Below are 24,907 nucleotides of genomic sequence, written 5' to 3'. Positions count from 1 at the left end.
TACCCCGCTCCCCACGCTATGATTAGCCCGCTCCTCACGCTCTGATTACTCCGCTCCCCGCGCTCTGATTACACCGCTCCTCACGCTCTGATTACTCAGCTCCCCGCGCTCTGATTACTCCGCTCCTCACGCTCTGATTACCCCGCTCCGCACGCTCTGATTACTCCGCTCCTCACGCTCTGATTACTCCGCTCCCCGCCCTCTGATTACTCCGCTCCTCACGCTCTGATTACCCCGCTCCCCGCCCTCTGAATACCCCGCTCCCCGCGCTCTGATTACTCCGCTCCTCATGCTCTGATTACCCCGCTCCCCGCGCTCTGATTACTCCGCTCCTCACGCTCTGATCACTCCGCTCCCCGCGCTCTGATTACTCCGCTCCTCCCGCTCTGATTACTCCGCTCCTCACGCTCTGATTACTCCGCTCCTCACGCTCTGATTACCCCGCTCCCCACGCTCTGATTACCCCGCTCCCCGCGCTCTGATTACTCCGCTCCCCGCGCTCTGATTACTCCGCTCCCCGCGCTCTGATTACTCCGCTCCTCACGCTCTGATTACTCCGCTCCTCACGCTCTGATTACTCCGCTCCTCACGCTCTGATTACCCCGCTCCTCACGCTCTGATTACCCCGCTCCCCGCGCTCTGATTACTCCGCTCCCCGCGCTGTGATTACCCCGCTCCTCACGCTCTGATTACTCCGCTCCTCACGCTCTGATTACTCCGCTCCTCACGCTCTGATTACTCCGTTCCTCACGCTCTGATTACTCCGCTCCTCACGCTCTGATTACCCCGCTCCCCGCGCTCTGATTACCCCGCTCCCCGCGCTCTGATTACTCCGCTCCTCGCGCTCTGATTACTCCGCTCCTCACGCTCTGATTACCCCGCTCCCCGCGCTCTGATTACCCCGCTCCCCGCGCTCTGATTACTCCGTTCCTCACGCTCTGATTACTCCGCTCCCCGCGCTCTGATTACTCCGCTCCTCACGCTCTGATTACTCCGCTGCCCGCGCTCTGATTACTCCGCTCCCCGCGCTCTGATTACTCCGCTCCCCGCGCTCTGATTACTCCGCTCCCCGCGCTCTGATTACCCCGCTCCCCGCGCTCTGATTACCCCGCTCCTCACGCTCTGATTACCCCGCTCCCCGCGCTCTGATTACTCCGCTCCTCACGCTCTGATTACTCCGCTCCCCGCGCTCTGATTACTCCGTTCCTCACGCTCTGATTACCCCGCTCCCCGCCCTCTGAATACCCCGCTCCCCGCGCTCTGATTACTCCGCTCCTCACGCTCTGATTACTCCGCTCCCCGCGCTCTGATTACTCCGCTCCTCACGCTCTGATTACTCCGCTCCCCGCGCTCTGATTACTCCGCTCCTCACGCTCTGATTACTCCGCTCCCCGCGCTCTGATTACTCCGCTCCCCGCGCTCTGATTACTCCGCTCCTCACGCTCTGATTACTCCGCTCCTCACGCTCTGATTACCCCGCTCCCCGCGCTCTGATTACTCCGCTCCTCACGCTCTGATTACTCCGCTCCTCACGCTCTGATTACTCCGCTCCTCACGCTCTGATTACCGCGCTCCCCGCGCTCTGATTACTCCGCTCCTCACGCTCTGATTACTCCGCTCCTCACGCTCTGATTACCCCGCTCCCCACGCTCTGATTACCCCGCTCCCTGCGCTCTGATTACTCCGTTCCTCACGCTCTGATTACTCCGCTCCCCGCGCTCTGATTACTCCGCTCCTCATGCTCTGATTACTCCGCTCCCCGCGCTCTGATTACTCCGCTCCCCGCGCTCTGATTACTCCGCTCCCCGCGCTCTGATTACTCCGCTCCCCGCGCTCTGATTACCCCGCTCCCCGCGCTCTGATTACCCCGCTCCTCACGCTCTGATTACCCCGCTCCTCACGCTCTGATTACCCCGCTCCCCGCTCTCTGATTACTCCGTTCCTCGCGCTCTGATTACTCCGTTCCTCACGCTCTGATTACTCCGTTCCTCACGCTCTGATTACTCCGCTCCCCGCGCTCTGATTACTCCGCTCCCCGCGCTCTGATTACCCCGCTCCCCGCGCTCTGATTACTCCGCTCCCCGCGCTCTGATTACTCCGCTCCCCGCGCTCTGATTACCCCGCTCCCCGCGCTCTGATTACTCCGTTCCTCACGCTCTGATTACCCCGCTCCCCGCGCTCTGATTACTCCGTTCCTCACGCTCTGATTACCCCGCTCCCCACACTCTGATTACTCCGTTCCTCACGCTCTGATTACTCCGTTCCTCACGCTCTGATTACTCCGTTCCTCACGCTCTGATTACTCCGCTCCCCGCGCTCTGATTACCCCACTCCCCGCGCTCTGATTACTCCGTTCCTCACGCTCTGATTACTCCGTTCCTCACGCTCTGATTACTCCGCTCCCCGCGCTCTGATTACCCCACTCCCCGCGCTCTGATTACTCCGTTCCTCACGCTCTGATTACTCCGCTCCCCGCGCTCTGATTACCCCACTCCCCGCCCTCTGATTACTCCGTTCCTCACGCTCTGATTACCCCGCTCCCCACGCTCTGATTACTCCGCTCCCCGCGCTCTGATTACCCCGCTCCCCACGCTCTGATTACCCCGCTCCCCACGCTCTGATTACCCCGCTCCCCACGCTCTGATTACTCCGCTCCCCGCGCTCTGATTACCCCGCTCCCCGCGCTCTGATTACTCCGCTCCTCACGCTCTGATTACTCCGTTTCTCACGCTCTGATTACTCCGCTCCCCGCGCTCTGATTACTCCGCTCCCCGCGCTCTGATTACCCCGCTCCCCGCGCTCTGATTACTCCGCTCCTCACGCTCTGATTACTCCGTTCCTCACGCTCTGATTACTCCGCTCCCCGCGCTCTGATTACTCCGCTCCTCACGCTCCGATTACCCCGCTCCTCACGCTCTGATTACCCCGCTCCCCGCTCTCTGATTACTCCGTTCCTCACGCTCTGATTACTCCGTTCCTCACGCTCTGATTACTCCGTTCCTCACGCTCTGATTACTCCGCTCCCCGCGCTCTGATTACTCCGTTCCTCACGCTCTGATTACTCCGCTCCCCGCGCTCTGATTACCCCGCTCCCCGCGCTCTGATTACTCCGCTCCCCGCGCTCTGATTACTCCGCTCCTCACGCTCTGATTACCCCGCTCCCCGCGCTCTGATTACTCCGTTCCTCACGCTCTGATTACCCCGCTCCCCGCGCTCTGATTACTCCGTTCCTCACGCTCTGATTACCCCGCTCCCCACACTCTGATTACTCCGTTCCTCACGCTCTGATTACTCCGTTCCTCACGCTCTGATTACTCCGTTCCTCACGCTCTGATTACTCCGCTCCCCGCGCTCTGATTACTCCGCTCCCCGCGCTCTGATTACCCCGCTCCCCGCGCTCTGATTACTCCGCTCCTCACGCTCTGATTACTCCGTTCCTCACGCTCTGATTACTCCGCTCCCCGCGCTCTGATTACTCCGCTCCTCACGCTCTGATTACCCCGCTCCTCACGCTCTGATTACCCCGCTCCCCGCTCTCTGATTACTCCGTTCCTCACGCTCTGATTACCCCGCTCCCCGCGCTCTGATTACTCCGTTCCTCACGCTCTGATTACTCCGCTCCCCGCGCTCTGATTACCCCGCTCCCCACGCTCTGATTACTCCGCTCCCCGCGCTCTGATTACTCCGCTCCTCACGCTCTGATTACTCCGCTCCCCGCGCTCTGATTACTCCGTTCCTCACGCTCTGATTACTCCGCTCCTCACGCTCTGATTACTCCGTTCCTCACGCTCTGATTACTCCGCTCCTCACGCTCTGATTACTCCGTTCCTCACGCTCTGATTACTCCGCTCCTCACGCTCTGATTACTCCGCTCCTCACGCTCTGATTACCCCGCTCCCCGCGCTCTGATTACTCCGTTCCTCACGCTCTGATTACTCCGCTCCCCGCGCTCTGATTACCCCGCTCCCCACGCTCTGATTACTCCGCTCCCCGCGCTCTGATTACTCCGCTCCTCACGCTCTGATTACTCCGCTCCCCGCGCTCTGATTACTCCGCTCCTCACGCTCTGATTACTCCGCTCCTCACGCTCTGATTACTCCGCTCCTCACGCTCTGATTACTCCGCTCCTCACGCTCTGATTACTCCGCTCCCCGCGCTCTGATTACTCCGTTCCTCACGCTCTGATTACTCCGCTCCCCGCGCTCTGATTACTCCGCTCCTCACGCTCTGATTACTCCGCTCCCCGCGCTCTGATTACTCCGCTCCTCACGCTCTGATTACCCCGCTCCCCGCACTCTGATTACTCCGTTCCTCACGCTCTGATTACTCCGTTCCTCACGCTCTGATTACTCTGTTGTTTTCCAGTGATCAGTTGCTCTGGCTGCACAGTATATTTGCGTTTCTTTACTTCATCTTTACTGTGATCTGTATGGGGCATCACTCTCTGCAGCTTGATTACAAAGAGAATGAAAAGGTGAGTTCAAAGCAGATTAACCAAATGTTATGTTGAGGCGAGGGAGAGAACAGAGTGGAAGCATTTGCAGCAATGCAAGAGATTACAGCCTGAAAACTGTTTCCAGAGACTGACAACAATGCTGCAATTGGTCAAACTAGTAACCCTTCCAAACCTCGCATCATTGTCCGTACCTTGATTCCAGACCGAACATCCTTGTATCCCCCACTCCCAACAAATTCATCGAGTCCTTCCCTTACCCCCGAGTAATTGATTCCACAATCCTATCACCCTCTGGTTATAAAATGTTATCTAAATTTCTCATTTTCTTTTGATGCCCTTAACTTTAAACTGTATCTTCTACTCCTTGAATCCTCTGCCTGACGGAGGAATTTTGCTGGATCCAAGTTTTCCATCCCCATGAAAATCTGCATAGACAGTAATCTTCAAAATCGGTAAAAGTGACGGTAATCTTCAAAATCGGTAAAAGTGACGGTAATCTTCAATATCGGTAAAAGTGACGGTAATCTTCCGTATCGGTAAAAGTGACGGTAATCTTCAGTATCGGTAAAAGTGACGGTAATCTTCAATTTCGGTAAAAGTGACGGTAATCTTCAATATTGGTAAAAGTGACGGTAATCTTCAAAATCGGTAAAAGTGACGGTAATCTTCAATATCGGTAAAAGTGACGGTAATCTTCAAAATCGGTAAAAGTGACGGTAATCTTCAATATCGGTAAAAGTGACGGTAATCTTCAGTATCGGTAAAAGTGACGGTAATCTTCAGTATCGGTAAAAGTGACGGTAATCTTCAATTTCGGTAAAAGTGACGGTAATCTTCAATATTGGTAAAAGTGACGGTAATCTTCAAAATCGGTAAAAGTGACGGTAATCTTCAATTTCGGTAAAAGTGACGGTAATCTTCCGTATCGGTAAAAGTGACGGTAATCTTCCGTATCGGTAAAAGTGACGGTAATCTTCGATATTGGTAAAAGTGACGGTAATCTTCAATATCGGTAAAAGTGACGGTAATCTTCGATATCGGTAAAAGTGACGGTAATCTTCAGTATCGGTAAAAGTGACCATGAAGCAGTTGGATTGTCATAAAAACTCAACTGATTCCCTAATTTCCTTTAGGGAAGGAAACCTGCCGTCCTTACCCGGTCTGGTAATATATATGTGACTCCAGTCCCACACAAACGTGGTTGACTCTTAACTGCCCTGTGAAATGTCCTAACAAAATACTCAGTTGAATCAAACCGCTACAAACAATACCACTCGGCCTGCAGTGGCTCACCACCACCTTCTCAGGGGCAACTTGGGATGGGCAATAAATGGCAGCCTTGCCAGCAAAGCCCACATCCCGGGAATGAATAATAAAAAAAGAAATCACGCCTCCCGTCATCTTTGCCTCCCCAGAGGATAAGTCCAAGGGCCGATGATCTTTTCTCATAACCCTGCCCTCTAAGGTCAGCAATCAGCCTGATAGCCCTCCTCTGGACTCCATCCAGTAATTTCACATCTTTCCTGGAAAACCGCACTTAATACAGTGCACCAGATGCAAACTCACCAAGGCTCAATCAAATATCAGCACTCCTCCTCAGATTATAAATCACACCCTCAATGATACATCCCAACATCAACTCTGGGTTCCCGGGACCAGTTTGGGTGTCACGGGGTTTGTCTGGATGTGTCTGGGTGTCACGGGACAGTCGGGGTGTGTCTGGGTGTTCTGGGACCAGTCTGGGTGTGTCTGGGTGTCCCGGGACCAGTCTGGGTGTGTCTGGGTGTCCCGGGACCAGTCTGGGTGTGTCTGGGTGTCCCGGGACCAGTCTGGGTGTGTCTGGGTGTCCCGGGACCAGTCTGGGTGTGTCTGGGTGTTCTGGGACCAGTCTGGGTGTGTCTGGGTGTCCCGTGACCAGTCTGGGTGTGTCTGCGTGTCCCGGGACCAGTCTGGGTGTGTCTGGGTGTCCCGGGACCAGTCTGGGTGTGTCTAAGTGTCCCGGGACCAGTCTGGGTGTGTCTGGGTGTTCTGGGACCAGTCTGGGTGTGTCTGGGTGTCCCGGGACCAGTCTGGGTGTGTCTGGGTGTCCCGGGACCAGTCTGGGTGTGTCTGGGTGTCCCGGGACCAGTCTGGGTGTGTCTGGGTGTCCCGGGACCAGTCTGGGTGTGTCTGGGTGTCCCGGGACCAGTCTGGGTGTGTCTGGGTGTCCCGGGACCAGTCTGGGTGTGTCTGGGTGTCCCGGGACCAGTCTAGGTGTGTCTGGGTGTCCCGGGACCAGTCTGGGTGTTCTGGGACCAGTCTGGAATGAGGTACCATTACTGAAATGTAAGAGTCTGCAGCTGCTGTGAACTAATTGGCTTTTCCTCTCGTTAGGTTGCGAGGACGCTGATGATTTCACAGATCCCAAAGGAAATCACAGACACAAACCTGATCACCAAGCACTTCCAGTGAGTAATGTTATCAAGGCTGGGAATGAGCCAGTATCGGTGGGAGCAGGGGGCCTGACTGAAGTTGCTCTGGGTAGGGGTGGGGGTGGATGGAGCTTACTGTGAGTGGGGTTAGAGCTCGGACCCTCGCCCGGCGTGGAAGGAGCTCGGACCCTCGCCCGGTGTGGATGGGACTTGGACCCTCGCCCGGCATGGAAGGAGCTCGGACCCTCGCCCGGTGTGGAAGGAGCTCGGACCCTCGCCCGGCGTGGAAGGAGCTCGGACCCTCGCCCGGTGTGGAAGGAGCTCGGACCCTCGCCCGGTGTGGAAGGAGCTCGGACCCTCGCCCGGTGTGGAAGGAGCTCGGACCCTCGCCCGGCGTGGAAGGAGCTCGGACCCTCGCCCGGTGTGGATGGGACTCGGACCCTCGCCCGGCGTGGAAGGAGCTCGGACCCTCGCCCGGTGTGGATGGGACTCGGACCCTCGCCCGGCGTGGAAGGAGCTCGGACCCTCGCCCGGTGTGGAAGGAGCTCGGACCCTCGCCCAGCGTGGAAGGAGCTCGGACCCTCGCCCGGTGTGGAAGGAGCTCGGACCCTCGCCCGGTGTGGATGGGACTCGGACCCTCGCCCGGCGTGGACGGAGCTCGGACCCTCGCCCGGTGTGGAAGGAGCTCGGACCCTCGCCCGGCGTGGAAGGAGCTCGGACCCTCGCCCGGTGTGGATGGGACTCGGACCCTCGCCCGGCGTGGAAGGAGCTCGGACCCTCGCCCGGTGTGGAAGGAGCTCGGACCCTCGCCCAGCGTGGAAGGAGCTCGGACCCTCGCCCGGCGTGGAAGGAGCTCGGACCCTCGCCCAGCGTGGAAGGAGCTCGGACCCTCGCCCAGCGTGGGCGGAGCTCGGACGCTCGGCCGGCGTGGAAGGAGCTCGGACCCTCGCCCGGTGTGGATGGGACTCGGACCCTCGCCCGGCGTGGAAGGAGCTCGGACCCTCGCCCGGTGTGGAAGGAGCTCGGACCCTCGCCCAGCGTGGAAGGAGCTCGGACCCTCGCCCGGTGTGGATGGGACTCGCTTTGCCCCGTGCTCAGGTGGGGTCCGCGATCTGGCACTTTAACAACCTACTGCTGGAGGACGTGCGGTTCCGGGAATTGTTCTGTCGATTCTGTATTGATTGGAGAAGGAAGCTGTGGGGGCTTCTCCTCCTTAAGGCTATGGTGGGACGTGGGTAAGGCTCATGTCCGTCTCTTCTGTCGCGAGTACGCAGGGAGTCGACCAAGATGCAGGAGTCTGAGGTCAGGCGGCTGGAGAAGGAGGTACTTGACCTGGAGTCCCATCTCGGTCAAGTGGTCAAGGATCCGGCCCTGCAGTGGTGTACAAAGAGAAGAGAGGCGATCTGAAGGACCTGCAGCTCGTCGGGTCCCGAGGAGTGTATGTGAGGTCACGGCTCCAGCTCCGTCAGGACCTGGGCCGCAGCTCCCCTTCTACTCGCTGGAAAAAGGCAGGGGTTCCATAAGCAGCTGGTCAACAACAGATCTCTCATCTTGGATCCGGAGGGGGTCAGTGCCAGGCCCCTGGCCTACTACGGGGCTCTGAACTCTCCAGATCCGTCCAGCGAGGATGCTCATAGAGTTTTGTTGGAGGACCTGCCAAAGGTCAGCCCAGAGGGAGCCGAGCGGCTCAGTACTTCACTAAGCCCTCCATCAGCACTCAAGGGGCAAAGCTCCGGGACGGGTCAGACTGACCGGTGCCCCCCATCAGCTCTTTGCAGGGAAATCTCCGGGACGGGACAGACTGACCGGTGCCCTCCACCAGCGCTCTGCGGGGAAATCTCCGGGACGGGTCAGACTGACCGGCCACGCAGATGTGACTCCAGGATGGTATGTTGCCTCCCTGGCGCTAGGGTCAAGGATGTCACGGAGCGGCTGTAGGACATCCTGAAGGGGGAGGGTGAACAGCCAGAGGTCGTGGTCCATATCGGTACCAACGACATCGGTAAAAAAAGGGATGAGTTCCTGCAAGCAGAATATAGGGAGTTAGGAAATGAATTAAAAAGCAGGACCTCTATGGTAGTAATCTCAGGATTACTCCCAGTGCCAAGTGCTAACGAGAGCAGAAATAGGAGAATAGGCCAGCTGAATGTGTGACTTGAGAGATGGTGTAGGAGGGAGGGGTTTAAATTCCTGAGGCATTGGGACCGATTCTGGGAAAGGCGGGACCTGTACAAGCTGGACGGGTTGCACCCATGCACAACCGGGACCAATATCCTCGCGGGGGCATTTGCTGGTTCTGTTGGGGGGGGGTTTAAACTAGTATGGCAGGGGGATGGGAACCAAAGGGCAGGTACAGATAGGACAAATTCAGACCAGGAAACGGGAAGCAGAAAAGCAGTTAGTGACGTAGTTAGCGACTCGGAAAGGCAAAAGAAGCAAAGGTTAAATAGTGTTCAGCACAGGAATTTGACGGGGTTAAAGGGGATATACTTCAATGCAAGGAGTATTACAAACAAAGCAGATGAGCTAAGGGCACAGATAGACACATGGCAGCATGATATCATTGCTATAACGGAAACCTGGCTTAAAGAGGGGGATAATTGGCAGCTCAATATCCAGGGATATAGAGTTTTCAGGCAGGATAGAGTGGGTGATAAAAAAGGAGGGGGGGTAGCATTATTGGTTAAAGAATCAATTACAGTTGTGACAAGGGATGATTTGCTAAATGGATCATCAATCGAGGCCATATGGGTTGAGCTAAGAAATAAAAAAGGGGCAGTCACACGACTAGGAGTGTACTATAGATGCCGAATAGCGAAAGGGAGATAGAAGAACAAATATGTCGGCAAATTTCTGAGTGCAAAAATAAGAGGGCAATAATAGTCGGGGACTTCATCTACCCTAACATCAACTGGGATTCAAACAGTGTGAGGGGCACAGAGGGCACAAAATTCTTGATCGGTGTCCAGGAGAACTTTTTTAGCCAGTACGTGACAAGCCCAACAAGAGGGGATGCAATTCTAGATTTAGTCCTGGGAAATGAAGATGGGCAAGTGGGTGAAGTGACAGTGGGTGACCATATTGGGGATAGTGACCACAATTCAGATAGTTTTAGCATTATTATGGAAAAGGACAGAGTTAAATCAGGAGTAAACGTTTTAAATTGGGGGAAGGCAAATTTTACAGAACGAAGAGTCTATTTTGGCAGAAGTGGACTGGACACAATTACTTGAGGAGAAATCAGTGGCAAGCCAGTGGGAGGCATGAAAAAGTGAAATTCTACGGGTACAATGCAGACACGTCCCCTCAAAGAAAAAGGGTGGCACTGCCAAATTTAGAGCCCCCCGGTTGTCTAGAAGTATACGTGATGTGGAGATGCCGGTGATGGACTGGGGTTGACAAATGTAAAGAATCTTACAACACCAGGTTATAGTCCAACAATTTTATTTGAAAATCACAAGCTCTCGGAGGCTTTCTCCTTCATCAGGTGAATGTGGAAATGAAATCTTTGAACGTTTCGCATTTATATTCAGAGATCAATACCTGGTGATTACAGATAATCTTTCCAACTGCCCGTTGTCAAGGCAATCAAAGTGTTCAGACAGAGAGGTGTTACCTACAGGACCACCGAATATACAAACGGCCAGAACACAAAACAGAGAGAGGGAGAAACATCCAAAAGGAAGAGAAAGACAGAAAATGACCCGTTGTATTAAAAACAGATAACTTTTATTCGCTGGTGGGTTTACGTGTAGCGTGACATGAACCCAAGATCCCAGTTGAGGCCATCCTCATGGGTGCGGAACTTGGCTATCAATTTCTGCTCGACGATTTTGCGTTGTCGTGTGTCTTGAAGGCCGACTTGGAGAACGCTTACCCGAAGATTGGTGGCTGAATGTCCTTGACTGCTGAAGTGTTGCCCGACTGGGAGGGAACCCTCCTGTCTGGCGATTGTTGCGCGGTGTCCGTTCATCCGTTGTCGCAGTGTCTGCATGGTCTCGCCAATGTACCATGCTCCGGGGCATCCTTTCCTGCAACGTATGAGGTAGACAACGTTGGCCGAGTCACAGGAGTATGAACCGTGCACCTGGTGGGTGGTGTCCTCTCGTGTGATGCTGGTATCTGTGTCGATGATCTGGCGTGACATGTCTTGCAGAGGTTACCGTGGCAGGGTTGTGTGGTGTCGTGGACGCTGTTCTCCTGAAAGCTGGGTAATTTGCTGCGAACGATGGTCTGTTTGAGGTTGGGTGGCTGTTTGAAGGCGAGTAGATATGTTACACTCGGTCCCCTCCTCCAAATCGTTAATATAGATTGTAAAGAGTTGGGGACCCAGCACCGACCCCTGCGGAACACCACTGGCTACTGGTTGCCAGTCCGAGAAAGAACCCTTTATCCCAACTCTCTGCTTCCTGTTAGATAACCAATCCTCCACCCATGCCAGAATATTGCCCCCAATCCAGTGATTCTTTATCTTGAGCAATAATCTTTTATGTGGCACCTTGTCGAATGCCTTCTGGAAGTCTAAATACACTACGTCCACTGGTTCCCCTTTATCCACCCTGTACGTTATGTCCTCAAAGAACTCAAGCAAATTTGTCAGACATGACTTCTCCTTCATAAAGCCATGCTGACTTTGTCCTATTAAATTATGTTTATCCAAATGTTCCGCTACTGTCTCCTTAATAATCGACTCCAAAATTTTACCCACCACAGATGTTAGGCTAACTGGTCTATAATTTCCAGCCTTCTGCCTACTACCGTTTTTAAATAAGGGTGTTACATTAGCAGTTTTCCAATCTGCCGGGACCTTTGCCGAGTCCAGAGAATTTTGGAAAATTATTACCAAAGCATCCACAATCCCTACTGCCACTTCCCTCAAGACCCTCGGATGTAAGCCATCAGGTCCAGGGGATTCATCCGCCTTGAGTCCCATTAATTTACTGAGTACCAATTCCTTAGTGATTTTAATCGTATTTAGCTCCTCCCCCCCTAGAGCCCCCTGTTTGTCCAGTGTTGGGATATTCTTAGTGTCCTCTACCGTAAAGACTGAAACAAAATATTTGTTCAGCATTTTTGCCATCTCCATGTTTCCCACCATTAATTTCCCGGTCTCATCCTCTAAGGGACCTATGTTTGCCTTAGCCACCCTTTTTCTTTTTATATAACTGTAGAAACTCTTGCTATCTGTTTTTATATTTTTTGCTAATTTATTTTCATAATCCATCTTCCCTTTCTTAATCAATCCTTTAGTTACTTTTTGCTGTCTTTTGAAGACTTCCCAATCTTCTATCCTCCCACTAAGTTTGGCTACCTTATATGTCCTTGTTTTTAGTCGGATACTATCCTTAATTTCTTTACTTAGCCACGGATGGCTGTCATTTCTTTTACACCCTTTTTTCCTCAGTGGAATATATATTTTTTGAAAGTTGTAAAATAACTCCTTGAATGAACACCACTGCTCATGTACCGTCTTACCCTTTAATCTATTTTCCCAGTCCACTTTAATCAATTCCGCTCTCATACCATCATAGTCTCCTTGATTCAAGCTCAGTACGCTTGTTTGCCTCTGGTGTGCCTCAGGGATCGGTGCTGGGTCCGCTGTTATTTGTTATTTATATTAATGATTTGGATGAGAATTTAGGAGGAGTGGTTAGTAAGTTTGCAGATGACACCAAGATTGGTGGCATTGTGGACAGTGAAGAAGGTTATCTAGGATTACAACGGGATCTTGATAAATTGGGCCAGTGGGCCGATGAATGGCAGATGGAGTTTAATTTAGATAAATGTGAGGTGATGCATTTTGGTAGATCGAATCAGACCAGGACCTACTCCATTAATGGTAGGGCGTTGGGGAGAGTTATAGAACAAAGAGATCTAGGAGTACAGGTTCATAGCTCCTTGAAAGTGGAGTCACAGGTGGATAGGGTGGTGAAGAAGGCATTCAGCATGCTTGGTTTCATTGGTCAGAACATTGAATACAGGAGTTGGGATGTCTTGTTGAAGTTGTACAAGACATTAGTAAGGCCACACTTGGAATACTGTGTACAGTTCTGGTCACCCTATTATAGAAAGGATATTATTAAACTAGAAAGAGTGCAGAAAAGATTTACTAGGATGCTACCAGGACTTGATGGTTTGACTTATAGGGAGAGGTTAGATAGACTGGGACTTTTTTCCCTGGAGAGTAGGAGGTTAAGGGGTGATCTTATAGAACTCTATAAAATAATGAGGGGCATAGATAAGGTAGATAGTCAAAATCTTTTCCCAAAGGTAGGGGAGTCTATAACGAGGGGGCATAGATTTAAGGTGAGAGGGGAGAGATAAAAAAGGGCCCAGAGGGGCAATTTTTTCACTCAAAGGGTGGTGAGTGTCTGGAACGAGCTGCCAGAGGCAGTAGTAGAGGCGGGTACAATTTTGTCTTTTAAAAAGCATTTGGACAGTTACATGGGTAAGATGGGTATAGAGGGATATGGGCCAAGTGCAGGAAATTGGGACTAGCTTAGTGGTATAAACTGGGCGACATGGACATGTTGGGCCGAAGGGCCTGTTTCCATATTGTAAACTTCTATGATTCTATGATTCTATGACCGCTGCTCTCCACTAGCTCTCTGTGGGGAAATCTCCAGGACTGGTCAGACTGACCGCTGCCCTCTGCCAGCTCTCTGGGGGGAGATCTCCAGGACTGGACAGACTGACCGCTGCCCTCTGCCAGCTCTCTGGGGGGAGATCTCCAGGACTGGACAGACTGACCGCTGCCCTCCACCAGCTCTGGGGGGAGATCTCAAGGACTGGACAGTCTGACCGGTGCTCTCCACCAGCTCTCTGGGGGTGATCTCTGGGACTGGACAGACTGACCGCTGCCCTCCACCAGCTCTCTGGGGGTGACCTCTGGGACTGGACAGACTGACCGCTGCCCTCCACCAGCTCTCTGGGGGTGACCTCTGGGACTGGACAGACTGACCGCTGCCCTCCACCAGCTCTCTGGGGGTGATCTCTGGGACTGGACAGACTGACCGCTGCCCTCCACCAGCTCTCTGGGGGTGACCTCTGGGACTGGACAGACTGACCGATGGCCTCCTCCAGCTCTCAGTGGGGAGATCTCCAGGACTGGACAGACTGACCGATGGCCTCCTCCAGCTCTCAGTGGGGAGATCTCCAGGACTGGACAGTCTGACTGGTGCTCTCCACCAGCATTCTAGAGGGAAATCTCCGGGACAGGACCAGCTGACCGTGGAGTTCCACAGGGCATTCTGGGATGTCCTGGGCAGTGACTAAGCACGGGTCCTGGGAGAAAGTCTAGTGACCAGTGAGATGCCCTCTCTTGGCCCAGGGCAGTCGTCGTCCTGCTGCCAAAGAAGGGGGATCTCTAACATCTTAAAAACTGGGGCCCGGTCTCACTACTCAGCACGGACTACAAGGTCTTTGCCAGGGCAACGTCTGCTCGTCTTGGCACCGTGCTGGCCAACATGATCCAGTCCTACACGGTCCGGGCCGGAGCATCCACAATAACAAATACAGCAGAATATTTTTTAAAAGGTGAGAGACTAAGAAATGTTGGTATTCAGAGGGATTTGGGGTCCTTGTGTGTGAAACATGGAAAGTTAACATGCAGGTACAGCAAGCAATTAGGAAGGCAAATGGTATATTGGCCTTTGTTACAAAGGGTTTGGGAGAAAAGAGTAAGGAAGTCTTGCTACAATTGTACGGGGCTTTGGTGAGACCTCACCTGGAGTACTGTGTACAGTTTTGGTCTCCTTATCTAAGGAAGGATAAACTTGCCTTGGAGGCGGTGCAACGAAGGTTCACTAGATTGAGTCCTGGGATGAGAGGGTTGTCCTATGAGGAGAGATTGAGTAGAATGGGCCTAAAATCTCTGGAGTTTAGAAGAATGAGAGGTGATGTCATTGAAACATACAGAATTCTTGGAGGGCTTGACAGGATAAGGGGTCGGCCATTTAGGACTGAGATGAGGAGGAATTTCTTCACTCAGAGGGTTGTGAATCTTTGGAATTCTCCACCCCAGAGGGCTGTGGATGCTCAGTCGTTGAGTATATTCAAGATTGAGATTGATAGATTTTTGGACTCTAGGGGAATCGAGGGATATGGGGATCGGGCGGGAAAGTGGAGTTGAGGTCGAAGATCAGCCTTGATCTGATTAAATGGCGGAGCAGGCTCGAGGGGCCGTATGGCCTACTCCTGCTCCTATTTCTTATGTTCTTATTTAACATCCTCGTGGTCCAGCATTCCCAAAGGGCTGGTCTGTCGGTCGCCTTCCTTTTCCTGGATCAGGAGAAGGCATTTGTGTGTGCATGTCTCTCTCTCACTGACCCTGTGTATGCGCGTGTGTGTCTCACTGACCCTGTGTGTGTGTGTCTCACTGACCCTGTGTGTGTGTCTCACTGACCCTGTGTGTGTGTGTCTCACTGACTCTGTGTGTGTGTGTCTCACTGACCCTGTGTGTGTGTGTCTCACTGACCCTGTGTGTGTGTGTCTCACTGACCCTGTGTGTGTCTCACTGACCCTGTGTGTGTGTGTCTCACTGACCCTGTGTGTGTGTGTCTCACTGACCCTGTGTGTGTGTCTCACTGACCCTGTGTGTGTGTCTCACTGACCCTGTGTGTGTGTGTCTCACTGACCCTGTGTGTGTGTGTCTCACTGACCCTGTGTGTGTGTGTCTCACTGACTCTGTGTGTGTGTGTCTCACTGACCCTGTGTGTGTGTCTCACTGACTCTGTGTGTGTGTCTCACTGACCCTGTGTGTGTGTGTCTCACTGACCCTGTGTGTGTGTGTCTCACTGACCCTGTGTGTGTGTCTCACTGACTCTGTGTGTGTGTGTCTCACTGACTCTGTGTGTGTGTCTCACTGACCCTGTGTGTGTGTGTCTCACTGACCCTGTGTGTGTGTGTCTCACTGACCCTGTGTGTGTCTCACTGACCCTGTGTGTGTGTGTCTCACTGACCCTGTGTGTGTGTGTGTCTCACTGACCCTGTGTGTGTGTGTCACTGACCCTGTGTGTGTGTGTCTCACTGACCCTGTGTGTGTGTGTCTCACTGACCCTGTGTGTGTGTGTGTGTGTGTGTCTCACTGACCCTGTGTGTGTGTGTGTGTGTGTGTGTGTGTGTCTCACTGACCCTGTGTGTGTGTCTCACTGACCCTGTGTGTGTGTGTGTGTGTGTGTCTCACTGACTGTGTGTGTGTGTGTGTGTGTGTCTCACTGACTCTGTGTGTGTGTGTGTGTCACTGACTGTGTGTGTGTCTCTGTGTGTGTGTGTCTCACTGACTCTGTGTGTGTGTGTGTGTGTGTGTGTCTCACTCTGTGTGTGTGTCTCTGTGTGTGTGTGTCTCACTGACTGTGTGTGTGTCTCTGTGTGTGTGTGTCTCACTGACTGTGTGTGTGTCTCTGTGTGTGTGTGTCTCTGTGTGTGTGTGTCTCTGTGTGTGTGTGTCTCACTGACTGTGTGTGTGTGTGTGTGTGTGTGTGTCTCTCTGACTGTGTGTGTGTGTCTCACTGACTGTGTGTGTGTCTCTGTGTGTGTGTGTCTCTGTGTGTCTCTGTGTGTGTGTCTCTGTGTGTGTGTGTCTGTGTGTGTGTGTGTGTGTCTCACTGACTGTGGGCCCAATATTAGCGGGGGGGGGCGGGTGCGATTTGGCGATTTGGCGCGTGGGTAACCCCCCCAATAAAATTGGTCCGTTCCCCACGCGATCGTGGCTTCCGGGTTTGGCGTCCGAAACCTGCGCAGCGGGCGGACTGCGCACCCACATCACAGGCTGTCAGCTGGAGGAGCTCTATTTAAAGGGGCAGTCCTCCAATGGCTGCTCCTGGAGCAAACACCCAAATAGAACAATGGAGCAGCCCAGGGGAAAGGCCGCTCCTAGATTCAGTGATGCCTCACTCCAGGTGCTACTGGATGGGGTGAGGAGGAGGAGGGATGTCTTCTACCCGGCGGGCGGGAGGAAGTGGCCTACCTCTGCCACCAAGAAGGCCTGGCTCGAGGTGGCAGAGGAGGTCACCAGCAGCAGCAACATCTCCCGCACCTGAATACAATGCAGGAAGCGCTTCAATTACCTAACCAGGTCAGCCAAAGTGAGTAACTTATTCATTCTCCTACACTCCGACTTCCACATCATCGCCCCCACCCCCCAACTCACTCTGCACTGCCCACACAACTCTATCACATCACTCCTCACACCCACTCAAAGCTCATCCTCAACTTACCTTCACTTCCTCAGCACTTCCTCACCTCCCCAGTACTCACCCCACCACTACCACTCAACCCAATCCTCATCCAATGTCATGGCTCTGTCTCATACTCACCCTCTGATGCCTCTCTTTCACTGTCAGCCTCACCCAAACCAATGCATTCGTCGGTTGGCCACAACACCATCACTTTCTCACGCGTCTGTACTTTCTCCCCTTAGAGGAGAAGAGAGCCCAGAATGCACGGGAGAGGGCGAGGACCGGAGGGGGGCCGCAAGCCGCAACTAACCGTCGTCCTCACAGACGCGGAGCAGGAGGCACTGGAGCTGAGCCGCACTCTCGAGTGCCTGTCCATCGGGGACGCCGAGACTGGCACCCAACAAACGTCTGGTGACAGAGCTTTAACATTCAGCACACACAATATGAATTGATGTTAACATGCCTTGCCATCTTCAGCTTAGTATTGCCTTCTTTCTCTTACAGGGCCTTCAGCGACCACTATGATGGCGGAGGGCGATTCCTCAGAGGACCTGCCGGCCTCTGAGGGGGCACCGTCACATCTGAGCCAGCCATCTACCAGTGCAGATACTCACACCTCAGTGGGTCCCCTTCTGCAATTAGTTGGGTTCGCACATGGTGAGTTACCACACACATGTGAGCACAAGCAGACACTGGTGGCAGGGGCAGCTGTGGAGAGTCCATTTTGGTGGGAGAACTCTTCTCCAGGCTCTGCTCAGCTGGGCACAGATGCTGAACCCTGGGGGCCATCCTTTAAAAGGAGAATGATTGAGGGGCAGCAGCACATTTGCGAGGTGCTGGAACAGGTGCCACGCGCACTCTCCACAATAGTGCAGAGGATGGAGGAGTCCAACTCCTGCATGAGTGGAATGGTGGCACAGGCAAGGGAGGGCCTCTCTGAGATAGTGTCACAGGGACGTGAGGGCATCTCTGAGATACTGTCACAGGGACGTGAGGGAATCTCTGAGATACTGTCACAGGGACGTGAGGGAATCTCTGAGATAGTGTCACAGGGACGTGTGGGAATCTCTGAGATACTGTCACAGGGACGTGAGGGAATCTCTGAGATACTGTCACAGGGACGTGAGGGAATCTCTGAGATACTGTCACAGGGACGTGTGGGAATCTCTGAGATACTGTCACAGGGACGTGAGGGAATCTCTGAGATACTGTCACAGGGACGTGTGGGAATCTCTGAGATACTGTCACAGGGACGTGAGGGAATCTCTGAGATAGTGTCACAGGGACGTGGGGGAATCTCTGAGATACTGTCACAGGGACGTGTGGGAATCTCTGAGATACTGTCACAGGGACGTGGGGGAATCTCTGAGATAGTGTCACAGGGACGTGAGGGAATCTCTGAGATAATGTCACAGGGACGTGAGGGAATCTCTGAGATACTGTCACAGGGACGTGTGGGAATCTCTGAGATAGTGTCACAGGGACGTGTGGGAATCTCTGAGATAGTGTCACAGGGACGTGAGGGAATCTCTGAGATACTGTCACAGGGACGTGTGGGAATCTCTGAGATAGTGTCACAGGGACGTGTGGGAATCTCTGAGATAGTGTCACAGGGACGTGTGGGAATCTCTGAGATACTGTCACAGGGACGTGTGGGAATCTCTGAGATACTGTCACAGGGACGTGTGGGAATCTCTGAGATACTGTCACAGGGACGTGAGGGAATCTCTGAGATACTGTCACAGGGACGTGAGGGAATCTCTGAGATACTGTCACAGGGACGTGTGGGAATCTCTGAGATACTGTCACAGGGACGTGAGGGAATCTCTGAGATAGTGTCACAGGGACGTGTGGGAATCTCTGAGATACTGTCACAGGGACGTGTGGGAATCTCTGAGATAGTGTCGCGGGAATGTCTGCGATTCCATTGAGCTTCAAGCACGGCTCACAAATGAGTCCATTCAGGTCCTGACAACGGCCGTTTGGACTCAGGGTGAACAACATTCTGCAGCCTTAAACAGACAGGCAGATACACTAGCACTGGCCTTACAAGGCTTCATATATGTCCTCCAAACTGTCGTCCAGCAGAGTGGTAGGAGTGATGTGGGCCTGGCCCAGGGGAGGGATGATGGCAAAAGGGGACATAGAAGTGGGGACACCACTCAAAGTGCCTCCACGTCTCACCCGTTGCCCCCTTTCAATCAATACCCGCAAAGCTGCCTGCTCTCCAGGTGGCCGAGTCTGCCCCTGCACAGGTGCAGGTGGAGCAGTCTTTGGAGGGGCCCTCACGGGCACCAAAACCCAGAGGGCATAAAGCATCTAATCAGTCAGGGCATGAACAAGAGCAACCTGCCACTACCTCTGCTGCAGCCACAGGGGATGCACCACGTGGGAGTAGTCTGAAGCGAAAGGCAACGGTTTTGTGAGCACGAAGGTGATGCTCAAGGGTGTTTGACGATTGGTCATGTTTTTTTATTTATATTTGCTTTTTGTTAAACTCACATTAAATACTATATTGTCACCTCTACTGCCACGCCTTGGCCATGCTTGACTGGCTTCTGTAATAAAGCCCTTTTATGAGGTTCACCATGAACACCCACACTTGATGCCACCGATTGGGTCACTCTACAGTGGGTGTATGTGTAGTTGCAGGACTGTTTTGTGCAGGCCGGGGGATGCTGGTTTGGCTGCTGCTCTATCCAGGTGGTGTGAGGACTGGACTCTACACACTGTTCGATGTTAAGAGAACCGTTCAGATATCAGTGACTCCCCGGCCTCACGAGCAGCCAGGTGAGCCGCTGTTCTGCCCATGGGTTCCTCCTCCTCCTCCTCCTCCTCCTCCTCCTCCTCCTCCTCCTCCTCAAGGTGGGTGCCAGATGTGGACGGGACCTCCTCAAGCGGCCCCCCTCTCTGTTGTGCCATGTTGTGCAGACACAACGCACTGCTACAATGTGTCCCACTCTGTCTGGTGCGTATTGAAGCGTTCCCCCAGAACGATCAAGGCACCTGAAGTGCATCTTGAGCAGCCATATAACATGCTCAATTGTAGACCTGGTAGCGATGTGGCTGTCGTTATAGCGACGCTGTGGCTCGGTGGTGGGGTTCCTCAAAGGTGTCATGAGCCATGTGTGCAGGGGGTATCCCTTGTCCCCGAGGAGCCAGCCCTTACGGGTGTTCGGTGCGTGGAAGAGGGGCGGGATGTTGGAGGATGAAGGAACCGTGGCAGTGCCAGGGTATCTGGTGCACACGTGAAGGAATCTCTTGCGGTGGTCACAGATGAGCTGAGTGTTGATGGAGTGATATCCCTTCCTGTTGATGAACAGTCCTGGCTCGTGTGGAGGTGCTCGGATTGCTATATGGGTGCAATCGATTACACCCTGCACCCGTGGGAAGCCAGACACAGTGTGGAATCCCACTGCCCTCTCCGTCTGGCTGAGGTCGTCCATGGGGAAGTTGACGTAGTTCGAGTCCCTGTGAAACAATCAGTCTGTGACCTGCCTTATGGACTTGTGAGCAGGGGACTGAGAGACCCCGGTGATGTCCCCGGTGACACTCTGGAATGATCCAGAGGCGAAGACGTTGAGGGCAGTGGTGACTTTGACAGCGACAGGTAAGGACCTGCTCTCGGCCCAGCCAGGATCAGCTCAGCATGGAGGAGGCTGCAGATGTCTGCGACTACCTGACGACTCACTCTCAGCCTCCATCTCGCTGCTCCTCAGAGAGGTCCAGGAAGCTGAGCCTCGGTCTATAGACCCTGTTTAGACCCTGTTGCGAGGGTAGTGCCTCCTGCGACATCGCTCTCTCTGTTGTTGTCCTGCGTGCTCTTGTGCAGGTGCCTGTGACTCAGCACTGTGTTGTGGAGCTCCACGTGGCGGAGGTGGACGCTGTGCCTGGCGAGGCTGGTGATGTTGCTCGTCCTCGGATGAAGTGATGAATGCAGCCATGGCGCCCCCCATCCTGACGGTGTGAGTTTGAGGGGGTCCGCAAAGTAGGTAAATATGTTTGCACAGCAGAGTTTTGGGTGGAAAGTAAGAATTTTGAGTCAAAACACAAAGGTCTTGCAGTCAAAACTTTGTCTGAAGTTACAGAGTGCCCTGCTGCAATAAATGAGGTCTTCCCCACCTGTCAAATAATCATTTGCATCTCCCACTGGCTGCTGACTGAAACACGTCTGTTGCAACAGGGAGTGTTTCCCACAGCACGGGAAACACACTGAGGATGCTTCAGAATCGCACCCCTGCCAAAATGTCTACTCAATCAGGTATCTCAAGTACTTTAACTATGTGTAAAACTATGTAAATGATCATCCCACTGACTTTAGTTACGTGTGTGTGTGTGTGTGTGTGTGTGTGTCTGTCACTGACTGTGTGTGTCTCTCTCTCTCTCTCACTGACTGTATGTGTGTGTCTCTTACTGACAGTGTATGTGTCTCTCACTGATTGTGTGTGTGTGTTTCACTGACTGTATATGTGTATGTGTGTGTTTCACTGACTGTATATGTGTATATGTGTGTCTCTCTGACTGTGTAAATGTGTGTCTCTCTCATTGACTCTGTGCGTGTCTCTCTCTCTCGCTCTCTCTCTCTGACTGCGTGTGTCTCTCTCTCTCTCTCACTGACTGTGTGTCTCCCCTTGTGTGTATTTTTCTCACTGACTGTGTGTGTGTCTCTCACTGACTCTATGTGTCTCTGTCAGTGACTGTATGTGTGTGTGTTTCACTGACTGCGTATGTGTCTCTCTCTCTCTCACTGACTGCATGTGTGTGTCTCTTACTGACAGTGTGTATGTCTCTCACTGACTCTGTGTGTGTGTGTGTCTCTCTCACTGTGTGTGTGTCTCTCACTGTGTGTGTGTCTCTCTCACAGACTGTATGTCTCTCATTGACTGTATGTGTGTGTGTGTGTGTGTGAACACAGGACATAGAAATATAGGAACAGGAGTAGGCCATTCTGCCCCTCGTGCCTGCTCCACCATTTGATAAGATCATGGCTGATCTGTTATCTAATTCCATATACCCGCCTTTGGCCCATATCCCTTAATACCTTTGGTTGCCAAAAAGCTATCTATCTCAGATTTAAATTTAGCAATTGAGCTAGTATCAATTGCCGTTTGCGGAAGAGAGTTCCAAACTTCCACCACCCTTTGAGTGTAGAAATGTTTTCTAATCTCACTCCTGAAAGGTCTGGCTCTAATTTTTAGACTGTGCCCCCTACTCCTAGAATCCCCAACCAGCGGAAATAGTTTCTCTCTATCCACCCTATCTGTTCCCCTTAATATCTTATAAACTTCGATCAGATCACCCCTTAACCTTCGAAACTCCAGAGAATACAACCCCAATTTGTGTAATCTCTCCTCGTAACTTAACCCTTGAAGTCCTGGTATCATTCTAGTAAACCTACGCTGCACTCCCTCCAAGGCCAGTGTGTCCTTCCGAAGGTGCGGTGCCCAGAACTGCTCACAGTACTCCAGGTGCGGTCTAACCAGGGTTTTGTATAGCTGCAGCATAACTTCTGCCCCCTTGTACTCTAGTCCTCTGGATATAAAGGCCAGCATTCCATTAGCCTTATTGATTATTTTGTGTGTCTCACTGATTCCGTGTGTGCATCTGTCTCTCTCTCTCTCTCTCTCTTTTTCTCGCTGACTATATATGTGTGTGTGTGTGTGTCTCTCTCACTGACTGTGTGTGTCTCTCACTGACTATGTGTGTGTCTCTCACTGACTATGTGTGTGTGTGTGTGTGTGTGTCTCTCTCTCTCACTGACTGTGTGTGTCTCTCACTGACATTTTTTTATTCGTTCATGGGATGTGGGCGTCGCTGGCGAGGCCGGCATTTATTGCCCATCCCTAATTGCCCTTGAGAAGGTGGTGGTGAGTCGCCTTCTTGAACCGCTGCAGTCCGTGTGCTGAAGGTTCTCCCACAGTGCTGTTAGGAAGGGAGTTCCAGGATTTTGACCCAGCGACGATGAAGGAACGGCGATATATTTCCAAGTTGGGATGGTGTGTGACTTGGAGGGGAACGTGCAGGTGGTGTTGTTCCCATGTACCTGCTGCTCTTGTCCTTCTAGGTGGTAGAGGTCGTGGGTTTGGGAGGTGCTGTCGAAGAAGCCTTGGCGAGTTGCTGCAGTGCATCCTGTGGATGGTACACACTGCAGCCACGGTGCGCCGGTGGTGAAGGGAATGAATGTTTAGGGTGGTGGATGGGGTGCCAATCAAGCGGGCTGCTTTGTCCTGGATGGTTTCGAGCTTTTTGAGTGTTGTTGGAGCTGCACTCATCCAGGCAAGTGGAGAGTATTCCATCACACTCCTGACTTGTGCCTTGTCGATGGTGGAAAGGCTTTGGGGAGTCAGGAGGTGAGTCACTCGCCGCAGAATACCCAGCCTCTGACCTGCTCTTGTAGCCACGGTATTTATATGGCTGGTCCAGTTAAGTTTCTGGTCAATGGTGACTGTGTGTGTCTCTCACTGACTGTGTGTGTGTCTCTCACTGACTGTGTGTGTGTCTCTCACTGACTGTGTGTGTGTGTGTGTATGTATGTGTGTGTGTGTCTCTCACTGACTGTGTGTGTGTGTCTCTCACTGACTCTGTGTGTGTGTGTGTGTCTCTCACTGACTCTGTGTGTGTGTGTGTGTGTGTCTCTCACTGACTCTGTGTGTGTGTATGTGTGTGTGTCTCTCACTGACTGTGTGTGTGTGTCTCTCACTGACTCTGTGTGTGTGTGTGTGTCTCTCACTGACTCTGTGTGTGTGTGTGTGTGTGTGTGTGTGTGTGTCTCTCTCACTGACTGTGTGTGTGTGTCTCTCACTGACTGTGTGTGTGTGTGTCTCTCACTGACTCTGTGTGTGTGTGTCTCTCACTGACTCTGTGTGTGTGTGTGTGTGTGTCTCTCACTGACTCTGTGTGTGTGTGTGTGTGTGTGTGTGTGTCTCTCACTGACTCTGTGTGTGTGTCTCTCACTGACTCTGTGTGTGTGTGTGTCTCTCACTGACTCTGTGTGTGTGTGTGTCTCTCACTGACTCTGTGTGTGTGTGTGTCTCTCACTGACTCTGTGTGTGTGTGTGTGTCTCTCTATCTGCCTGTGTCTAAGGCTGGTATTTTTCCAGTTACAATTTGCTCCGTTCCCACTGGTGTGCATGTGGGCTGCATGAATTATTGGTGAGAAGATGTTGAATTCTCAGATAGGGGAGTAATATGCTGGCAGCTTTTGATGTTGCATTGTTTCTTGTTTCAGTGAGGCGTACCCGAGCTGTACAGTGACAGACGTACAGTTTTGTTTCGATGTCCGGACACTGATGAAGCTGGATTCTGAGAGGTAAAACAATCAAATTGACCAAATTCCATGCACAGCAAATCAAAAAAGCCAAAATAACCACATCCAGCAAACCACTGCTTGCCCGCCCCACATAATCCATCGAATTCTTCCCGTCCCCACCCACAAACATCCAAAGAGTCCCCTCACAGCTAGTCGTACTGTACCCCTCACAGCTGGTCATACTGTACCCCCTCACAGCTGGTCATACTGTACCCCTCACAGCTAGTCGTACTGTACCCCTCACAGCTGGTCATACTGTACCCCCTCACAGCTGGTCATACTGTACCCCCTCACAGCTGGTCATACTGTGCCCCCCACAGCCAGTCGTACTGTACCCCCTCACAGCTGGTCATACTGTACCCCCTCACAGCTGGTCATACTGTACCCCCTCACAGCTGGTCATACTGTACCCCCTCACAGCTGGTCATACTGTACCCCCTCACAGCTGGTCATACTGTGTCCCCCACAGCTAGTCGTACTGTACCCCCTCACAGCTGGTCGTACTGTGCCCCTCACAGTTGGTCATACTGTACCCCCTCACAGCTGGTCATAC

The 24,907-nt window shown here is 52.9% G+C and overlaps 1 protein-coding gene across 3 annotated transcripts in view; it reads left to right on the top strand.

Annotated features, from left to right (window-relative positions):
* tmem63c (transmembrane protein 63C) overlaps positions 1-24,907 on the top strand; it is a 413,010-nt gene that overhangs the window by 189,248 nt on the left and 198,855 nt on the right. For all 3 annotated transcript variants that reach the window (XM_067992153.1, XM_067992151.1, XM_067992152.1), the window contains exons 8-10: positions 4,366-4,474; positions 6,830-6,903; positions 24,274-24,354. In XM_067992153.1, coding sequence (XP_067848254.1) covers positions 4,366-4,474; positions 6,830-6,903; positions 24,274-24,354 — 264 coding nt within the window. The remainder of the gene's footprint in view (positions 1-4,365; positions 4,475-6,829; positions 6,904-24,273; positions 24,355-24,907) is intronic.

Source organism: Heptranchias perlo, chromosome 10, assembly GCF_035084215.1.
Source record: "Heptranchias perlo isolate sHepPer1 chromosome 10, sHepPer1.hap1, whole genome shotgun sequence".
In the NCBI taxonomy this organism is placed as follows: domain Eukaryota; kingdom Metazoa; phylum Chordata; class Chondrichthyes; order Hexanchiformes; family Hexanchidae; genus Heptranchias; species Heptranchias perlo.
The sequence above is the reverse complement of the archived record's forward strand: the minus strand, read 5'-3'. Positions and strand labels throughout refer to the sequence as shown.